The sequence below is a fragment of the Dermochelys coriacea genome, chromosome 3 (assembly GCF_009764565.3).
Source record: "Dermochelys coriacea isolate rDerCor1 chromosome 3, rDerCor1.pri.v4, whole genome shotgun sequence".
Classification (NCBI taxonomy): Eukaryota; Metazoa; Chordata; order Testudines; family Dermochelyidae; genus Dermochelys; species Dermochelys coriacea.
Window position 1 is genome coordinate 160,869,393 of NC_050070.1, and position 20,264 is coordinate 160,889,656.

Consider the following 20,264-nt stretch of genomic DNA (forward strand, 5'->3'; position numbering starts at 1 on the left):
AGGAGTTTTGCTTTCGCTGAGACCTTGCTGTGTTTGAGATGCCCAACTCTTCATTTCTAGGCTCTGATATACTTCCAGTACCAAGGACTTCCAGGTTGCTGGATGTTGTGCCCAGTTCTGACTGTTTCACCTCATGTTTTTTTCCAGTGATCCACTACTATGGAATGATTTGGAAGAGAAGGATTCTGATGAAGATTTTGCCTCAGTCTCCCAAATATATGTGCAAGGCTCTCCTCTGCATTTGTGTAGAGGCTCTTTTCCAAAGGTCTCTGTGGAGATTGGTATCACTTGTGAGAAATGGCCACAACCACCATCTAGCTGGTATGAACACCCAGGGATCCCTCCACCCATGCCATATGCACCACCTCCTTGGCCATACTGAGACCCTCAAGTGTCTGATCGCCAGCAGTTCACTAGGGCTTTGAACACCATCTGTCGGATAAATAGCCTTCATCACCCTCCCTCTCTAGAAAACTGGAACCTCGGGAAGAAATCTTTGAGGAATGGGAAGCTAAGGCTGATGAAGATGTCTCTCCACAGGCCAATATCTCTTCTTCTTTCCTGGATGAGGTGGTTATGCCACCTCCTCCATCCCTGGTGGCAATTTCAAGCAGTTTCAAGACCTTGTCAAGAGAATTGTGGATTATTTGTAAATGCCTCATGAAGAGGTTAAAGAATCATATCATAAGCTGCTTGACATCCTTCATACAGCTTCATCTGCCTGCTTGCCTTGCCTGTTAACTTTTGCAGGGTCTAGTGGGGCTTCATTATCTGGCACATCCCAGTCACAATTCCACCTACATGCAAGAGAGTGGCTAAAAAATATTATCGGTCTGTCCTGTATAAGGAGAATTTTTATTTTCTCATCCCTCTCCTTACTCTTGGTGATTGACATGGTTTATGGATGTGGGAGGAAGCACCACGCTAAATCCAGGCCGTATCATAAGCACCGTTACTTGTTTGGTAGAAAATCGTATTTGTCAGCTACTTTACAGTTCAGAATTGCCTACGATCAGGCTTTAATGCTGAAGTATAATCATACAAATTATACTAAGCTGAATTTGTTTACTGAGCATCTAATAGCAAAACAAAGAACAATTCCAGGCAATTTATTGCAGAAGGCCAGCTGCTTGCCATAACATCTCTGCAGACCTCCCATAATGCTGCTAATACTGCCACCCATTTGATTTCTACAGTGGCAGTTATGAGGAGGGCCTCCTGGCTCCAGTTCTCAGGATTTTCAATGGAGATGCAAAATACAGTCAAAGACCTCCCTTTTGAGGATATCAAACTGTTTGCTGACAACATGGACAAATCTCTGCATTAAAGGACTCCAGAGCTACTTAATATTCTCTTGGGATCTATGTACCTGCCCTCAAGAGAAAGTTTAGTAAGCCCCAGATAGCACAGATATCCTGTCCTGTCCTACTCTCAAGCTTCCAGAGATCATACAAACCTCAACACAAGAGACAGAGGTACCAGAGAAGAAAACCAATCACTTCTAAACCTTCAACCTCAGTCTTCCACCTTCATTCACAAATTTGATGGGGGTGGTTGAGGTTCTGAGTTACCATCCCCATTCTTATCAACTGCATCTATTCACCCACCTTCCTTTCTTTGGTAACTGCCTTTACCACTCTGGTGGGCTTGGGAGTCAGTCACTATAGACAAGTGGGTTTTGAAGATTTCTGCACAGGGTACTCCATCCACATTATTTCTCTGCCACCTGCCAATCCCCCTTCCCCATTTCTCTATAGGGACCACTCTCATGAAAATCTGCTACAGCAGGAAATTGACTCTCTCCTATTCTTAAAAGAACAGTTATACTGAGTCAGACCAATGGTCCATCCAGCCCAGTATCCTGTCTTCCAATGGTGGCCAATGCCAGGTGCTGCAGAGAGAATGAATAGAACAGGTAATCATTCAGTGATCCATCCCCTGTTATCCACTCCCACCTTCTGCAAACAAAGGCTAGGGACATTTCAGAGCATGATTTTGTATCCCTGTCCATCCTGGCTAATAGCCATTGACGGATCTATCAATGGTGGACTCTTGGGTGCTATAGAACCGGTTCTCATGCAGCACAGAGGAAAGGGATTTTATTCCTATTTCCTGGTTCCAATAAAGAACAAAGGTTGGAGACCCATCCTAGATCTAAGGCAACTCAACATCTTCATGAAGGCACAAAAATTCAGTATGGTGACACTTGCAGCAATAATTTCATCACTGGACCAAGGGGACTAGTTCTCAGCCCTTGACCTTCAGGGTGCATATTTCAATATAGTGATCCACCCATCTCTCACAAAGATTCCTACATTTTATTATTGTTCAGGACCATTTTCAGTACAGGGTGCTCCCTTTCAACCTACCATTTACCTCCAAGGTCTTTTCAAAGGTATTGTCAGTAATAGTGGCACACCTCTGCAGAAAAAAGAGATCTGGTGTTCCCTTACTTAGATGAGTGACTTCTGAAAGGTTGTTCCTTAGATGCAACTTCACAGGCAACTTGTGAAGCAATAGACGTGTCCCTCAAATTGGGACCTGGGGTTAAACAACAAAGTAAAAGAAGCAGTCAGAAGCAAAAAGGCATCATTTAAAAATTGGAAGTTAAATCCTAGTGCGGAAAATAGAAAGGAGCATAAACTCTGGTAAGTGAAATGTAAAAGTATAATTTAGCAGGCCAAAAAGAATTTGAAGAGGAAAAAAAATAGCAAAGCTTCCCACACTTGAGCCATTCTTTTTAGGTGACAAATCTGAGAAACTGCCCCACACTGAGGCGTCAGTGGAAGTAGTTTTGGAACAAATTGATAAATTAAGAGTAGTAAGTCACCAGGACCAGGATGGTATTCATCCAAGACTTCTGAAGGACCTCAATAGGAAATTGCAAAAATACTAACTGTGGTCTGTAACCTATCATTTAAATCAGCTTCTCTAACAGATGACTGGAGGATAGCTAATGTGACACCAATTTTTCAAAAAGGCTCCAGGGGCGATCCTAGCAGTAAGCCTAACTTCAGTACCAGGGAAATTGGTTGAAACAACAGAAAAGAACAAAATTATCAGACACATAAATGAACACAGGGAAGAGTCAACATGGTTTTTGTAAAGGAAAAATCACACTTCACCAATCTATTAGAATTCTTTGAGAGGGACAACAAATACATGGACAAGGGTGATCCAGTAGATATAGTGTACTTAGACTTTCAGAAACACTTTGGCAAGGTCCCTCGCCAAATGCTCTTAAGCAAAATAAGTAGTAAAGGGATAAGAGGGAAGGTCCTCTCATGGATTAGTAACTGGTTAAAGACAGAATACAAAAGGTAGGAATAAATGGTCAGTTTTCAGAATGGACAGACGTAAATAGCGGTATTCCCCAACTATCCATACTGTGACCAGTACAGTTCAACATGTTCAAAAATGATCTGGAAAAAGGGATAAAAGGTGAGGTGGCAAAATTTGTAGATGATACAAAACTACTCAAGATAGTTAAGTCCAAAGTAGACTGCAAAGAGTTAAAGGGATCTCTCAAAACTGAGTGACTGGGCAACAAAATGGCAGATGAAATTCAATGTTGATAAATGCGAGGTAATGCACACTGGAAAACATAATCCCAACTATACATATAAAACAATGGGCTCTGAATTAGGTGTTACAACTCAAGAAAGAGATCTTGGAGTCACTGTGGACAGTTCTCTGAAAACATCTGCTCAATGTGCTGCAGTAGTCAAAGCTAACAGAATGTCAGGAACCATTAGGAAAGGGTTAGATAAGACAGAAAAATATCATAATGTCTCTATATAAATCATGCTACGCCCATATATTCAATACTGTGTGCAGATCTGGACACTCCATCTCAAAGGTATATTGGAACTGGAAATGATATAGAGAAGGGCAAGTAACATTATTAGTGGTATAGAACAGCTTCCATACAAGGAGAGATTAAAAAGACAGACTTTACATCTTGGAAAAGAGACGACTATGGAGGGATATGATAGAAGTCTAGAAAGATCTTGACTGGTATGAAGAAAGTGAATAAGGATAAGTTATTTATTCCTTCGCGTAACACAAGAACTAGGGGTCACCCAATGAAATTAATAGGCAGCAAACGAAAGGAAATACTTCTCCACACAATGCACAGTCAACCTGTGGAACTCTTTATCAGAGGATGTTGTGAAGGCCAAAACTATAACAGGTTTCCAAAAAAGAACTAGATAAGTTCATGGAGGACAGGTCCATCAATGGCTATTAGTCAGGATGGGCAGGGATGCAACACTGCTCTGAGTGTCCCTAATCTCTCCTCGCCAGAAGCTTAGAGTGGATGACAGGGGATGGATCACTTGACTGCCTGTTCTGTTCATTCACTCTAAAGCACCTGACACTGGTCATTGTCAGAAGACGGTTACTGAGTTAGATGGACCATTGGTCTGACCCATTGTGGCGATTCTTATGCCTGAGGCCCTATGGATCCGAGTTCAAGACCTGTGGATCCTCACACTCTCCTTTCCTAGGAATTGTGTACTTTAACTTTCGCTTAGTTAATCCTCCCCAGAGAAGATGTCCCATCTGTTGTGATGGGCTTACTGACTCTCAGGCTATGTCTTCACTAGAAACACTAACTGTGCTTTTGTAGCACTTCAGCGTAGACAATCATAGCAACAGGAAGGGTTCTCCCACTGCTGTTGTTAATCCACCTCCCCGCGAGGCAGCAGATAGAACAACAGAAGAATTCTCCCTGCAACCTAACATCGTCTACATTGGACATTAGGTTGGCTTAACTACTTTTGTAGGGTAGAGGATTTTTCATATTCCTGAGCAATGTAGCTGGGTCAACCTAAACTTTTTAGCATAGACCTGGCCTCACTGTCTTTAGTTCTAAGAAGAAGCTAAAGGTTTGGAAGACACAAAGATGACTGATGGCACTCTTAAGCCTAGTCTACATGTAAAATTCATACCCCAGAAAGAGACAATTAAGCCAGCCTAAGTGTTGATGTCGACATCATTAGGTTGATAGAAGAATTCTTAGCTACTGCCTCTTTGGGGTTGGGAGGGATTCAATATAGTGATGGAAAAAAACCCTTTATCACTGTGTAAGGATCTGGAGGACTAGAGGGGTGGGGTCCAGGTGACCGATGCTTACATGCCACAACTAGGTAGCCACAGCAGAGCCACAATACATGCTCTAGAAAACCCAGGGTGGGGCAGAACTAAATGCCATAGAATGTGCCACCCACTGAAGACCCAGTTAATAGCACGCTCACCCCCAGATTGGTCCAGGTACACTATTTAAGCATGGAAGGAGTTCCAGGAAGCTGTCTGTGCAACCAAGCAGTACCTGGCCCATTGCTATCCTAATCTCATTCCCTGCTTTGGAGTCCAGCTCTGATCCATGGCTTGACACTTTACTCTGGCTCTGATCCTTGGCTTGACTCCTGATTCCTGCCTACAGCTCTGATACCTGACTCCTGGTTCCTGACTCTGACCCCTAGCTTGGCTCCCCGCTCCAACTCTTGCTCCAACCACCAGGCCCTACTCCTACTCTGACCACTAGGCACGATGCCTGGTCCTACCCACAAGACCAGAGCACTCATGTCCTGTTTGTGACAAACCATAGCACATGTCTACACTACAGTGTTACAGGTGCATAACTACAGTGCCACAGCTGTGCTGCTGCAGCTCTTGTAATGCAAGCATACCCTCCGTTTCTTCAGGCACAGTTAAGTGCACAGTGAGAACGATAGCTGTTAATGTATTTTCAATAAATATTTTCATGTCCCTACACCTTACAGGCAGGAAAAAAAAGACTGCACATAAGCTTCCAAAATAGTGCCTGAGCAAGATGATGCCACCATTCAGGTGACCAAGAACCATGATCTAAGTGAAAATCCTCCATTTGTACACATACATATCAGGCAAAGGGGACCAGGGCTGAAGAGACTCATTCAAACAGACCACACAATTTAAAGATCTATACATTTGAGTGGAAAGGTTCCTATGGCCCTAACAAAAAGCATAATCATGCAATCCTTACCTCCTGCATAGTCGCATTCAAATGAACAGGACTACTAATGTGAGCAATGGCTGCAGGACCAGAACCATTAATAGGCAAGTTTATTTTGCCCCAGAGCAGAAAGCTCTTATGCAGTCTTCAGTCGGATTGTATACACAGGAGTTAAAGCCTCTGTATGAAGTCTTAGAAAACTTGCATCACCCAGATGCCATTTTACAATATGTATATTGACATCTTCAATTAAAAAAAAAATCATACTTCTGTCTGGAAATTCTTAATGTGCTATTGTAACAAGTAACACCCAATATCATTATATCTGAAATAAATTAGAAAGGAAACATTCTCTCTCTCTTTTTTCAGTTTATTTAATCCATTTGACAGCACCTAATGTACAATTATTTACATTTACAGTCAGTTTCCACTTCTTGAAGTAGCCTTCAAAGCATGGTATTATATTAAATAAATATTTGATTGAATTTCAAAATCATTAAACTGTAGACCTCACTGAAACCACATGGCTCTTAAAAGAAAATTATATATGATATAGTATTTCTATTAAGTAGAGTAAAGAACAAAAAGGAAAATCTTATTATATGGAAAACTAAAATACAATAAATGTTCTTGTAGTCTGCAATATGAGAAGAGAAGGTACCTGTACATGCAAACACCTAATAGTTTTTTAAATAGAACTTGAAGAGGAACACCACATGCAGGATAAAACCATAAAAATAAAAATAGCAAAGAATCTTAAATAATTACCCTTAAAAAAGTACTTTGAATGGCTTGAATTACTTTCTCCCTGAAAGCCTGTAGTTGATGAAGTGCTTCCTTATTCTGTTGATATTGCTCCTCACAAAACTCATCCAAAGAATATGTGTGAGACCTGTCCACCTAAATGAATAAATGGAAAAAATACCGCGAGTAGTGAAAGAAAACCTAGCAGTTAGACATCAGCTCATGCTTCATCCCAACCCATCCTCCTGCACAGTAGCAGCATACAGGCACTAGGCCCCAAAATGCGAAGTGAACACAAGAGGAAGGACAACTGTCAGAGTGCAGGTCCCCAAGTGGAAGAATAGTTTAAAATGACAGAAAAGTGCAATATAGGCAGGGGAGGAGCTACATAAAGCCTGGAAGGTGAAGACAATGAATTAAAATTCAGTGCAGGAAGATGAGAAAAAATGAATTTAATTTTAATGCAGGTCATGCAGAACCAGTGCAGTGCACTCCCTTAAATAAGGAGTATGTGTGTGTGAGACAAACATATGGTGGTTAGAGCAGTGGAAGAGAAAGAGAGAGGTTACTTACCTTATAGTAATTTGATGTTGTTCAAGATAGGCTGTCTATATATATTGCACTCATAGTATCGCACACCCACTAGCATCAGAGGTCAGATTTTTTTTCTTGCTAGCCGTCTCCTGCGCTCCACACATGCTCTCAGAATGCACCCCTCCTGCCTCCACCTTTCCAGAGGGCATAAAGGGACAGGGCAGACCAACTGCCACTCAGATCCTTCACCAGCCAAAATCTTGTAAGGACTCTGAATTGTGGGGAAGGAGGGAAGGTCATGGAATACATATAGACAACTCATCAGTTACTGTAAAGTGAGTAACCTCATTTGTCTATACGTCTCCCACTTGTGGAGACTGAAAAGCAGTTAACAAATGGAGGTGCATATCAAAGTTTTACATAAAGACAGATCTAAGCACTACTTTATCAAAGGCTGCATCTTCTCTAGTTGCCTGTTCAACTGCATGTTCATGAAAGTATGGACAGATACCCACGTGCCTTACAAATTTCTAAAACTCAGACAATATTAAAAAGCTACAGAAGCAGCTTGGGCTCTTGTAAAATGTGCCCTAACTGTCAACTGGGCATCCCAACTTGCAAATTGATAGTACAATTTAATAAATCTTGAAATCTAATTTGAACGTATCTGAGAAAAACAAACAATCTTTAACTCTATTGATGCCACAAATAATTAAAGAAAGCCTAAAAGATTTAGTTCTGTTCAGATAAAAGGCTAAAGTTGGGACTCTAACTAGAGTCCTTTCTACTCTATTAGTGTGAGGTTTTGGACAAAATATTGGTACGTTAATTGACTAGTTAAACATGAAATTCATTCACAATCTTAGGCAAGAAACTTGGATAAGTCCTTAATAAAACCTTATCCCTCTGAAAAATCATATAGACAGGACCAGACCTCTACGTTTTCACCCACTGTTCATGCAGAAGTAATAGCTACTAAAAATACTGTTTTCATGGACAAAAAATTTAATGGACAAGTAGCTAAAGGTTCAAACAGGGTTTTCGTTAAACTAGACAACACAACAAGAATTCATGGAGCATATGGATCCTTTATAGCTGGAAATACTTAAGAAATCTTTGAGAAGTAGGATAAGAAAATATATTAAAACCATCATTCTTAGGATGATAGGCAAATATTGAAGCTAGGTGCACTTTAATGGAACTAATCAACAATGCAGAAGATTTTAAGGACAGAAGATAATCTAAAATGGAAGGTATATCGAACTGAAAAGGTGAAATATTAAGACTCTGAGGCCAATCATCCAATCTTTTCCAAGTTGCTCAAGTGGAAAGCTTCTGCTATTTATTAAAATGTCCTGAACTTCTTGAGAAGAGAATTTCTAAGTCTCATTCAAGAAGCTAGCTTCCAGGCTGTCAGATGTAGGGATGACACTTTCAGATAAAGAATTGTCCAATTGTTCTCTGATATCAAGTTGGGAACCAGAAGAGGGATGATCTGTGATGGTATCAACCATCCAGAAGCCAGTATGGTCTGGGACATGCTGGTGCGATGAGACTTATGGAAGCTGAGGCTTGCTTGAGCTTCACTAAAGTTCTTAGAATTAGTGGAATTGAAGGGTAAGCAACATCTCCAGATCTTTTTGGCCAGAATCAGATGAAAGATTATACAGACCAGATGAACTGTTCAAAGTTCTAACACCATATGTATGTAGAAGAGTCCTTTCTGAGGCCACAATGCTCGAGTCTGATGATGTTTGGATGCAACCTTCAAACTGGTATCCATTATCATTGTTAGAGTTGGTTGAGGAAGCACAAATGGAAGGCCTTTGCAAGCTTGAGAAGGCTCTAACCATTAATGAAGGGACAACAGAACTCACTGGGAAACTGTAGAGACTGTACAGTGTCAAGGATTAGTGCTATGAGGAAGGTTTTGGGATGACTGACCATTGACAAGAATTCACAGAGAGACTCTTCAACTGATGGACTCCACTTGAGTACCTGGGATATTAACCTTTTGGGATCAAGACTAGAATGACTGATAAGAAGGGCTTTATGCTAGAAGATACTGGGAGAACTTTGGGAGAAACTTGTGAAATCTCTACACGCCTTGCTTCAATCCACAGTAGGAAGAAAATCAAGTAAATGAAGATGCAGTAAGGGATAACGGAACACCACAAGGTAAGAGTATGAAAAGGAAGGAGAAAAAAAATGGAAATGTTGATTGGAGTAGTATTCAGGCAGGTGTTACACTTAGTGAAAGGACTATATCCAATCCAGCTAAAAAACTGGGTGAAGTCCAAGGGAAACAACTGGAATGCTTCTACATGAATGCAAGGAGTCTGGGCAGTAAAATGGAGGAAATGGAACTATTTGTGCAGAAGGTCAAACCAGATATTCTAGGGATTACAAAAACATGATGAAATAGCATTCGTGACTGACATACAGGTTTTGAAAGAAATGTGTGTTTAGGAGAGAGAGGACTAAGGTGATGAAATAGCACTGTACATCAATGAAACAGTAACTGTAATGAAATATGAAGTGACAGTATTAAAAAAAATATCAATCTGTTTGGGTCAAAATCGCCATGGGAAAGAATTGTAAAAGAAGGTTGTGGGGGTAATATCAGGGGTCTGCTATAGATCCTCTGGGTCAATCTTGGATATGGATAATAATCTCTAATATTATTAGAGAAAAATACTTTGGGAGACTAACTTCCTGGATATAGATTGGAGAATAAATGCTATTAGTATTGGTAGGGACAACTTATTCCTGGATAGGATAGGTCTGCTTTCTTTATCCTATCGTTACTGTAACAAGCTGGTTAAAGGAAATAATCTTGGATCAAGTGATCAAAAGTTGATTCAGTTTAAATTAAATGGAAAGATAATCAACACCAAGTCATCAACTACGATTTTTTATTTCAAAAGGGCAGACTGAGAAATGAAGGGAGTTGGTTGAAGAGGTCAACTGGACTGAAGAGCTTAAAGGCTTAATTGCAAAGGCTTAGAAATTCTGCAAATCAACTATACAAAAAGCGATCTGAAATTTGCATTCCAAACTTAGGGGGGAAAAAACTTGTAGGGAAAGGCTCTGGATCCATCTGGATCAGCAACCATCTCAAAAATATTATTATGAGTAAGCAGAGAGCCAGAAGGAATGGAAAAAAGAGGCTGATGAACAAAGAAAACTACATCATGCGAGTTAGAAAATGTAGAAATAAAGTGAGAATTGCTAAAAGTCAAGCCGAATTAGCTCTTGCCAGGGAAATCATAATAAATACTAAAAGGATTTTTAGTTTATATAAATAAAATGAGAATAAGGAAGGATGAGGATGAACCGCTATGTAATGCTGAGGGGAAGATTAATGATAATGTAGGTATGGCCAAAAACTAAATGAATACTTTGCCTCAGTTTTCAATAAGGAGCATATGCATGAAGGCAGTACTGCTGATGGAAATGAGTGTCTAGAAAAGTACCACCTCTGAGGTGGAAGAAACACCTAAAGAGCTTAATGCACTCAAATCAAAGGGACCTGATAAATTCCATCACCGAATACTGAAAGAAATGGCACATGCGATTGCTAGTCCAGTAGCAAGGAGTATTAATAAATCTATTTATGTGGGGGTAGTACCATATGACTGGAGAACAGCTAACATCATACTAATATTTAAGAAAGGGGGAAAACGTGGTCCGGGCAATTATAGTCCTTTTAATCTGACCTCAGTAGTATGCAAGGTTTTAGAGTAAACTGTGAAGGAAAGAATTAAATTCACAGAAGTTAATGGTAAAGGTGATGTAATGCAACATGGGTTTACCAAGGATAGATCATGCCAGACTAACCTGATTTCCTTCTTTGCTAAAATAACTGATTTTTTAGACAAGGGAACTGGACTTCAGTAAAGCATTTGACATGATACCATATGGAAAATCATTAATTAAATCAGGGAAGATGGGGATCAGTACAAGCATTGTAAGGTGGATGTGGAATCAGCTAATAGGAAGAAGATAAATTGTACTGAAAGGTGAATTACTGGACTAAAGGGACGTTACTAGTGGAGTTTCCCAAGATCAGTGTGGGGACAAGAATCATTCAATATTTTTATTAATGACATTGCACAAAAGGTAGGAGTGTCCTAATGAAATATGCTGATGATACTAAGCTGGGAGTCATCAATTTAGGGGAGGATCAGAATATTATACATGAAAATCTGTACTAGCCTGGGGTGCTGGAGATGCTGGTTCAGTTCCCCACCTTGGATTGAGAAAAGAGATAAGTAACAGCTGCCTCTCCTCTTGACACTTGTCCCCTTTATTTTTTGGGGGAGGAGGGATAGCTCAGTGGTTTGAGCATTGGCCTGCTAAACCCAGGGTTGTGAGCTCAATCTTTGAGGGGGTCATTTAGGGATCTGGGGCAAAAATTGAGGACTGGTCCTGCTTTGAGCAGGGGGTTGGACAAGATGATCTCCTGAGGTCCCTTCCAACCCTGATATTCCATGATTCTATCTGGATAGCCTAGAACATTGGAGTGACAGAAATTAGATGAAAATCAATAGTACAAAGTGCAAGGTCACACACTTGCAGTCTAATATTCAGAATTTCTGTTACCAGCTGGAGGCTCATCAGTTGGAAACAACAAAGGAGGAAAGAAACCTGGTTGTGAGAGTCAATCACAGGATGACTATGAGCACCAATGTGTTGCAGCTCTGAAAAAGGCAAATGTGATCCTAGGATGTACTTGGCGAGGCATTTCCAGTAGAGACAAGTGAAGTATTAATCCCATTAACAAGCCACTGGTAAGACCTCATTTGACTACTCTGTCAAATTCTGGTCACCCATGTTCAAGAATGATTAATTTAAACTGGAACAGGCACATACAAGCACTACTAGGATGGTCAGGGGAATGAAAGGCTTATTTTATGAGGAGAGAGACTGGAAGAGCTCATACCCCTCCGCCGAGCTCCATCCCTCCTACACCAGGACCCCCGCCCCCCTGCATCTGGACCCCTACCCCTGCACCCAGACCACTCCCTGCTAAGTTCCCCTGCACCCAGACTCCCATCTCACTGAGCCCCAACAAGATCACCTGGACCTCGACCACACCAATCTTCACCCTCCCAGCACTCAGACCACTCCTGCTGAGCCCCAACCACCTTCACCCCACCCCCTTCAGAGTCCCATTCCCTCTGCCCCTGGACTCTCCCGAGCTCCTATGCATTCAGACTTGCCCCTCCGCCCCTGGACCCCCCATGGAGCCACCCACACCCAGACTGCCCCAAACAGAAGCTTCCAACCCTACAACTGGATCCCCCCACACCAAGCCCCTCCACACTTGGATCCTGCCAGGCTGAGGATCTTAATCTTAAATATTGTTTGCAAGCTGGATAGATGGAGATGTGAATATACCCATCCAACATATCCAGAGCTGTAAACCAATCCAGCAGATTCACTCACGGGAATATAACAGCAAGAGTCAGCATTCTGAACTTTTGTTTCCAGATAAAAGTGGGGTCCCAACTATATTTTATATTTTTATAAATGACCTGGAAGAAAAGAAAATAATTACTGATAACATTAGCAGATTATACAAAAATTGGGGGAGCGATAATGAAGACAGGTCACTGGTACAGAGCTATCTGATCTGCTTCGTAAGCTGGGCACAAACCATGTGTTTTAATATTGCTAAATGTAAATGCATGCGACTAGGAACAAAGAATGTAAGCCAAATATACACAAGACAAAACACTATCCTTGTAAGCAGCGACTCTGATAAACATTTAGGGCTCATGGTGAATAATCAGCTAAACAAACTCCCAATGCGATGCTGTGGTCAAAAGGGCTAATGCAGTCTTTTGATGCATAAAGAGGGGAATCTCAAGTAGGAGTAAATAGTTTATTTTGCCTTTCTTTTTAACACTGATGTGACTGCTGCTGGAATACTGTATCCAATTCTGGTTCCCACAATTCAAAAAAGATGTTGAAAATTGCAGAGAGTTCAGAGAAGAGCCACAAGAATGATCAAAGGATTAGAAAATATGCCTTACAGTGATAGATTCAAGAAGAAAAGGAGTACTTGTGGCACCTTAGAGACTAACAAATTTATTAGAGCATAAGCTTTCGTGAGCTACAGCTCACTTCATCGGATGCATTTGGTGGAAAAAACAGAGGAGAGATTAATATACACACACAGAGAACATGAAACAATGGGTTTATCATACACACTGTAAGGAGAGTGATCACTTAAGATAAGCCATCAGCAGCAGCGGGGGGGGTGGGGGAGGAGGAAAACCTTTCATGGTGACAAGCAAGGTAGGCAAATCCCAGCAGTTAACAAGAATATCAGAGGAACAGTGGGGGGTGGGGTGGGGGGTAGAAATACCATGGGGAAATAGTTTTAGTTTGTGTAATGACTCATCCATTCCCAGTCTCTATTCAAGCCGAAGTTAATTGTATCCAGTTTGCAAATTAATTCCAATTCAGCAGTCTCTCGTTGGAGTCTGTTTTTGAAGCTTTTCTGTTGAAGGATAGCCACCCAGCAATATTGTTAATCTATCCAACTATACTCTTAGCCCAGCAGAAGAATCTGTCCTATCTCGGGGCCTCTCCTTTTGCCCCTCCACCCCACGAACATGATACAGTTCTGTGGTGACCTAGAATCCTATTTTCAACGTCTCAGACTCAAGGAATATTTCCAACACACCTCTGACCAACATATTAACCCACAGAGACCTTCCTGCCAACACTACAAAAAGAAGGATTCTGGGTGGACTCCTCCTGAAGGTTGAAACAGCAGACTGGATTTCTACATAGAGTGCTTCCGCCGACGTGCACGAGCTGAAATTGTGGAAAAGCAGCATCGCTTACCCCATTACCTCAACCATGCAGAACACAGTGCCATCCACAGCCTCAGAAACAACTCTGACATCATAATCAAAAAGGCTGACAAAGGAGGTGCTGTCGTCATCATGAATAGGTCGGAGTATGAACAAGAGGCTACCAGGCAGCTCTCCAACACCACTTTCTACAAGCCATTACCCTCTGATCCCACTGAGAGTTACCAAAAGAAACTACAGAATTTGCTCAAGAAACTCCCTGAAAAAGCACAAGAACAAATACGCACAGACACACCCTTAGAACCCCGACCTGGGGTATTCTATCTGCTACCCAAGATCCATAAACCTGGAAATCCTGGACGCCCCATCATCTCAGGCATTGGCACCCTGACAGCAGGATTGTCTGGCTATGTAGACTCCCTCCTCAGACCCTTCGTTACCAGCACTCCCAGCTATCTTCGAGACACCACTGACATCCTGAGGAAACTACAGTCTATTGGTTATCTTCCTAAAAACACCATCCTAGCCACTATGGATGTAGAAGCCCTCTACACCAACATTCCACACAAAGATGGACTACAAGCTGTCAGGAACAGTATCCCCGATAATGTCATGGCTAACCTGGTGGCTGAACTTTGTGACTTTGTCCTGACCCATAACTATTTCACATTTGGTGACAATGTATACCTTCAAATCAGCGGCACTGCGATGGATACCTGCATGGCCCCACAGTATGCCAACATTTTTATGGCTGACTTAGAACAATGCTTCCTCAGCTCTCGTCCCCTAATGCCCCTACTCTACTTGCGCTACATTGATGACATCTTCATCATCTGGACCCATGGAAAAGAAGCTCTTGAGGAATTCCACCATTTCAACAATTTCCATCCCACCATCAACCTCAGCCTGGACCAGTCCACACAAGAGATCCACTTCCTGGACACTACGGTACTAATAAGCGATGGTCACATAACCACCACCCTATATCGGAAACCTACTGACCGCTATTCCTACCTACATGCCTCTAGCTTTCATCCAGATCATACCACTTGATCCATTGTCTACAGCCAAGCTCTACGATATAACCGCATTTGCTCCAACTCCTCAGACAGAGACAAACATCTACAAGATCTCTATCATGCATTCCTACAACTACAATACCCACCTGCTGAAGTGAAGAAACAGATTGACAGAGCCAGAAGAGTACCCAGAAGTCACCTACTACAGGACAGGCCCAACAAAGAAAACAACAGAACACCACTAGCCATCACCTTCAGCCCCCAACTAAAACCTCTCCAACGCATCATCAAGGATCTACAACCTATCCTGAAGGACGACCCATCACTCTCACAGATCTTGGGAGACAGGCCAGTCCTTGCTTACAGACAGCCCCCCAATCTGAAGCAAATACTCACCAGCAACCACACACCACACAACAGAACCACTAACCCAGGAACCTATCCTTGCAACAAAGCCCGTTGCCAACTCTGTCCACATATCTATTCAGGGGATACCATCATAGGGCCTAATCACATCAGCCACACTATCAGAGGCTCGTTCACCTGCACATCTACCAATGTGATATATGCCATCATGTGCCAGCAATACCCCTCTGCCATGTACATTGGCCAAACTGGACAGTCTCTACATAAAAGAATAAATGGACACAAATCAGACGTCAAGAATTATAACATTCAAAAACCAGTCGGAGAACACTTCAATCTCTCTGGTCACTCGATTACAGACCTAAGAGTGGCTATCCTTCAACAAAAAAGCTTCAAAAACAGACTCCAACGAGAGACTGCTGAATTGGAATTAATTTGCAAACTGGATACAATTAACTTCGGCTTGAATAGAGACTGGGAATGGATGAGTCATTACACAAACTAAAACTATTTCCCCATGGTATTTCTCCCTCCCACCCCACCCCCCACTGTTCCTCTGATATTCTTGTTAACTGCTGGAATTTGCTTACCTTGCTTGTCACCATGCAAGGTTTTCCTCCTTTCCCCCCTCCCCGCTGCTGCTGATGGCTTATCTTAAGTGATCACTCTCCTTACAGTGTGTATGATAAACCCATTGTTTCATGTTCTCTGTGTGTGTATATAAATCTCTCCTCTGTTTTTTCCACCAAATGCATCCGATGAAGTGAGCTGTAGCTCACGAAAGCTTATGCTCTAATAAATTTGTTAGTCTCTAAGGTGCCACAAGTACTCCTTTTCTTTTTGCAAATACAGACTAACACGGCTGCTACTCTGAAAAAAGATTCAAGAAGCTCATTCTATCTAGCTTAACAAACAGAAGGTTAAGGGGTGACTTGAGTATAGTCTATATGGGTAACAAATATTTGAAAATAAGTCTTTTCAATTTAGCAGAGAAAGGTATAACATGATCCAATGGCTGGAATTTGAAGCTAGACTGTTTCATACTGGAAATAAAGCATACTTATCCTCGCTGTTAAAAATGTAACTGTCAATTTTAAAATCAGGATTGAATATTTTTCTAAAAAATATGCCCTAGAAATTATTTTGGGGCAGTTCTATGTCCTGTGTTATACAGGAGGTCCCTTCTGGCCTTGGAATCTAATATATAATCCTTCTGGGAAGACTTCTGGAGTCTGATTTTAGGACAAATCTCAGGAACAATAGGCAGGCAGGCAAGAAAGAAATCCCTCCAAACTTGCCTCAGAAGCCAATGAACATTCTCTCAAACAAAGATGACTAGCTCAAGGAGGAGTCTTCATTGAGTGAGTGTCAGATCCTGCAGGCAGATGTTCAATAGCCAGTACCAATGATTCACCCATATATGGTACCAATAACTGATTAGAAGCATGAGCCACTGGTGATTCTGAACGGTCACATACCACTAAATCTAATGGTACCACAAATGTGGGAGCTGAAGTAATCAGTACGAATGCTGCAGCTATATAACCTATTGGTAAAGTTGTATACAATACCAGCAAGAAAGTAGTCAGGGAAGCAGCACCCTTGAACTGAGATGATATCTGTGCATCCTTGAGTACTAATGAAGTACACACAGTAGATGCTACTGTTACCTGCAGAGGTGGCATTGAAGCCACTCTTTTTAACAGTACCAATCTCTTCAGAGCTTCAGAAAACACTTATCTATGCCTTCCAAAACAGCAGCTTGAATCTTGTCTTCTTTTTCTTCAAAGGATCTGGAGAAAGAAATATGTCCCTTTTCAGCCAAAGATTTTTAACTGCCACAGAAATACTACTTGTAGAGGGGATACTGGAGACCGACTGATCTGATTCACCAGGATCTGAGTCCAGTCTTGCATCTGTCCAGGAGATATATCCTCGGTTTACAGAGTGGTAGCTGTGTTAGTCTGCATCAGCAAAAACAACAAGCAGTCCTTGTGGCACCTTAGGGATTAACAAATTTATTTGGGCATAAGCTTTCGTGGGCTAGAACCCACTTCATCAGATGCATGGAGTGGAGTGGAAGATACAGGGGCAGGTATAAATACACGAAAAGATGTGAATTGCCTTACCAAGCGTGAGGTTACTTTAACGAGACAATTCAATTGATAGCAGGATACCAAGGGAGGAAAAATAACTTTTGAAGTGGTAATGAGAGTGGCTCATTTCAGACAGGTTTCAGAGTAGCAGCCGTGTTAGTCTGTATTCGCAAAAAGAAAAGGAGTACTTGTGGCACCTTAGAGACTAACAAATTTATTAGAGCATAAGCTTTCGTGAGCTACAGCTCACTTCATCGGACGCATTTGGTGGAAAAAACAGAGGAGAGATTTATATACACACACAGAGAGAACATGAAACAATGGGTTTATCATACACACTGTAAGGAGAGTGATCACTTAAGATAAGCCATCAGCAGCAGCGGGGGGGGGGGAGGAGGAAAACCTTTCATGGTGACAAGCAAGGTAGGCTAATTCCAGCAGTTAACAAGAATATCAGAGGAACAGTGGGGGGTGGGGTGGGAGAGAGAAATACCATGGGGAAATAGTTTTACTTTGTGTAATGACTCATCCATTCCCAGTCTCTATTCAAGCCGAAGTTAATTGTATCCAGTTTGCAAATTAATTCCAATTCAGCAGTCTCTCGTTGGAGTCTGTTTTTGAAGCTTTTTTGTTGAAGGATAGCCACTCTAAGATCTGTGATCGAGTGACCAGAGAGATTGAAGTGTTCTCCAACTGGTTTTTGAATGTTATAATTCTTGATGTCTGATTTGTGTCCATTCATTCTTTTATGTAGAGACTGTCCAGTTTGGCCAATGTACATGGCAGAGGGGCATTGCTGGCACATGATGGCATATATCACATTGGTAGATGCGCAGGTGAACGAGCCTCTGACAGTGTGGCTGATGTGATTAGGCCCTATGATGGTATCCCCTGAATAGATATGTGGACAGAGTTGGCAACGGGCTTTGTTGCAAGGATAGGTTCCTGGGTTAGTGGTTCTGTTGTGTGGTGTGTGGTTGCTGGTGAGTATTTGCTTCAGGTTGGGGGGGCTGTCTGTAAGCAAGGACTGGCCTGTCTCTCAAGATCTGTGAGAGTGATGGGTCGTCCTTCAGGATAGGTTGTAGATCCTTGATGATGCGTTGGAGAGGTAGCATTTCAGACAGTTGACAAGAAGGTGTGATTAACAGTAGGAGGGAAATTAGTATAGGGGAAATTAGGTTTAGGTTTTATAATGACCCAACCACTCCCAGCCTTTATTCAGGACAACTCTGATGGTGTCCAGTTTGCAAATTAATTCCAGTTCTGCAGTTTCACGTTGGAATCTGTTTTTGAAGGTTTTTTTTGTTGAAGAATTGCCATTTTTAGGTCTGTTATTGAGTGACCAGAGAGATTGAAGTGTTCTCCTACTAGTTTTTGAATATACTGATTCCTGATGTCAGATTTGTGTCCATTTCTTCTTTTGCACAGAGACTGTCCAGTTTGGCCATTGTACATGGCAGAGGGGCATTGCTGGCACATGATGATATATATCATACTGGCAGATGCGCAGGTGAACAAGCCCCTGATGGTGTGGCCAATGTGGTTATATCCTATGATGGTGTTCCTTGAATAGATATGTGGACACAGTTGGCATCGGGCTTTGTTGCAGGGTTTCGTTCCTGGGTTGGTGTTTTTGTTGTATGGTGTGTAGTTGCTGGGGAGTATTTGCTTCAGGTTGGGGGGCTGACTGTAAGCGAGAACTGGCCTGTTCCCCAAGGTCTGTGAGAGTGAGGGATCGTCCTTCAGGATAGGTCAACTGCAGCCCGCAACTAAAACCTCTCCAGCGCATCAAGGATCTACAACCTATCCTGAAGGACAATCCATCACTCTCACATACTAAAACACTTATGAGTGTCTCTGACCAGGCAATGTTACATGAGAGGCATGTTTTAAAACCAAGAGATTTAGGAGCCCACATAGTTGCCTATCACCTAGTACCTAACTAAACATTAAAAACTATCTTAAAATACTAGCTAACATTAAAATACTACCAAAGAACTTATCTAAAGCTATCTGACTAAAACAAAAACTATTTACAATACCTAACTGCCCAAGTTTAAAACAGAGATACAGGACTGCTAAAATGTTCTGCCTCTAGCCTAAGGCCATTGTTGAAAAAACTGAGTGGCAGTTGGTCAACCCGTCTCTTTATGCCTTTGGAGGTGGAATAGGAGCGAGCATTCCAGGACCATCCACAGACCAACAGGGGGACTGCTAGCAAGAAAAAAAGTTCCAAACTCTGGCGTTAAGGGATGTGCAATATTACAAATGGAAGACATCTAGAAAACCACTCAATGAAGAACTATTAGTTTAACAGTGATATTTTGTATAGAATTGACAGGTATATGGCAAAAGGAAAAGTAAGCTAAGAAGATTTCAGTGAACAAATAAAATATCATTGTGAAAATTGTATTTACAATGTATAAAATGTAGCTGGTTTACAAATGGTCAAATATAGAAAAAACTGTCTAAAATAATGCTAGTTTCCTATTGCAATGAAAAAACACACAACTTTTTTCAGATCACCTTGTTTCTTTATGGCAGATTCCATCAGTATTCAAACAGTTTATTTTCTATATTGTGGTAGATGGCACCTGGAGGGCCCAATCAGGGCCCCACAATACACATGTAATGAAATAATCAGAACAGTGATAAAACCTACCTCTTACATTGTACT

General features: G+C 41.6%; 1 protein-coding gene across 1 annotated transcript in view; it reads right to left on the minus strand.

Annotated features, from left to right (window-relative positions):
* The window catches only part of DNAH14 (dynein axonemal heavy chain 14), a 551,687-nt gene that overhangs the window by 397,266 nt on the left and 134,157 nt on the right, over positions 1-20,264 (minus strand). Inside the window, exon 12 of the mRNA XM_043511487.1 lies at positions 6,767-6,898. Within this exon, the coding sequence (XP_043367422.1) occupies positions 6,767-6,898 (132 nt within the window). The remainder of the gene's footprint in view (positions 1-6,766; positions 6,899-20,264) is intronic.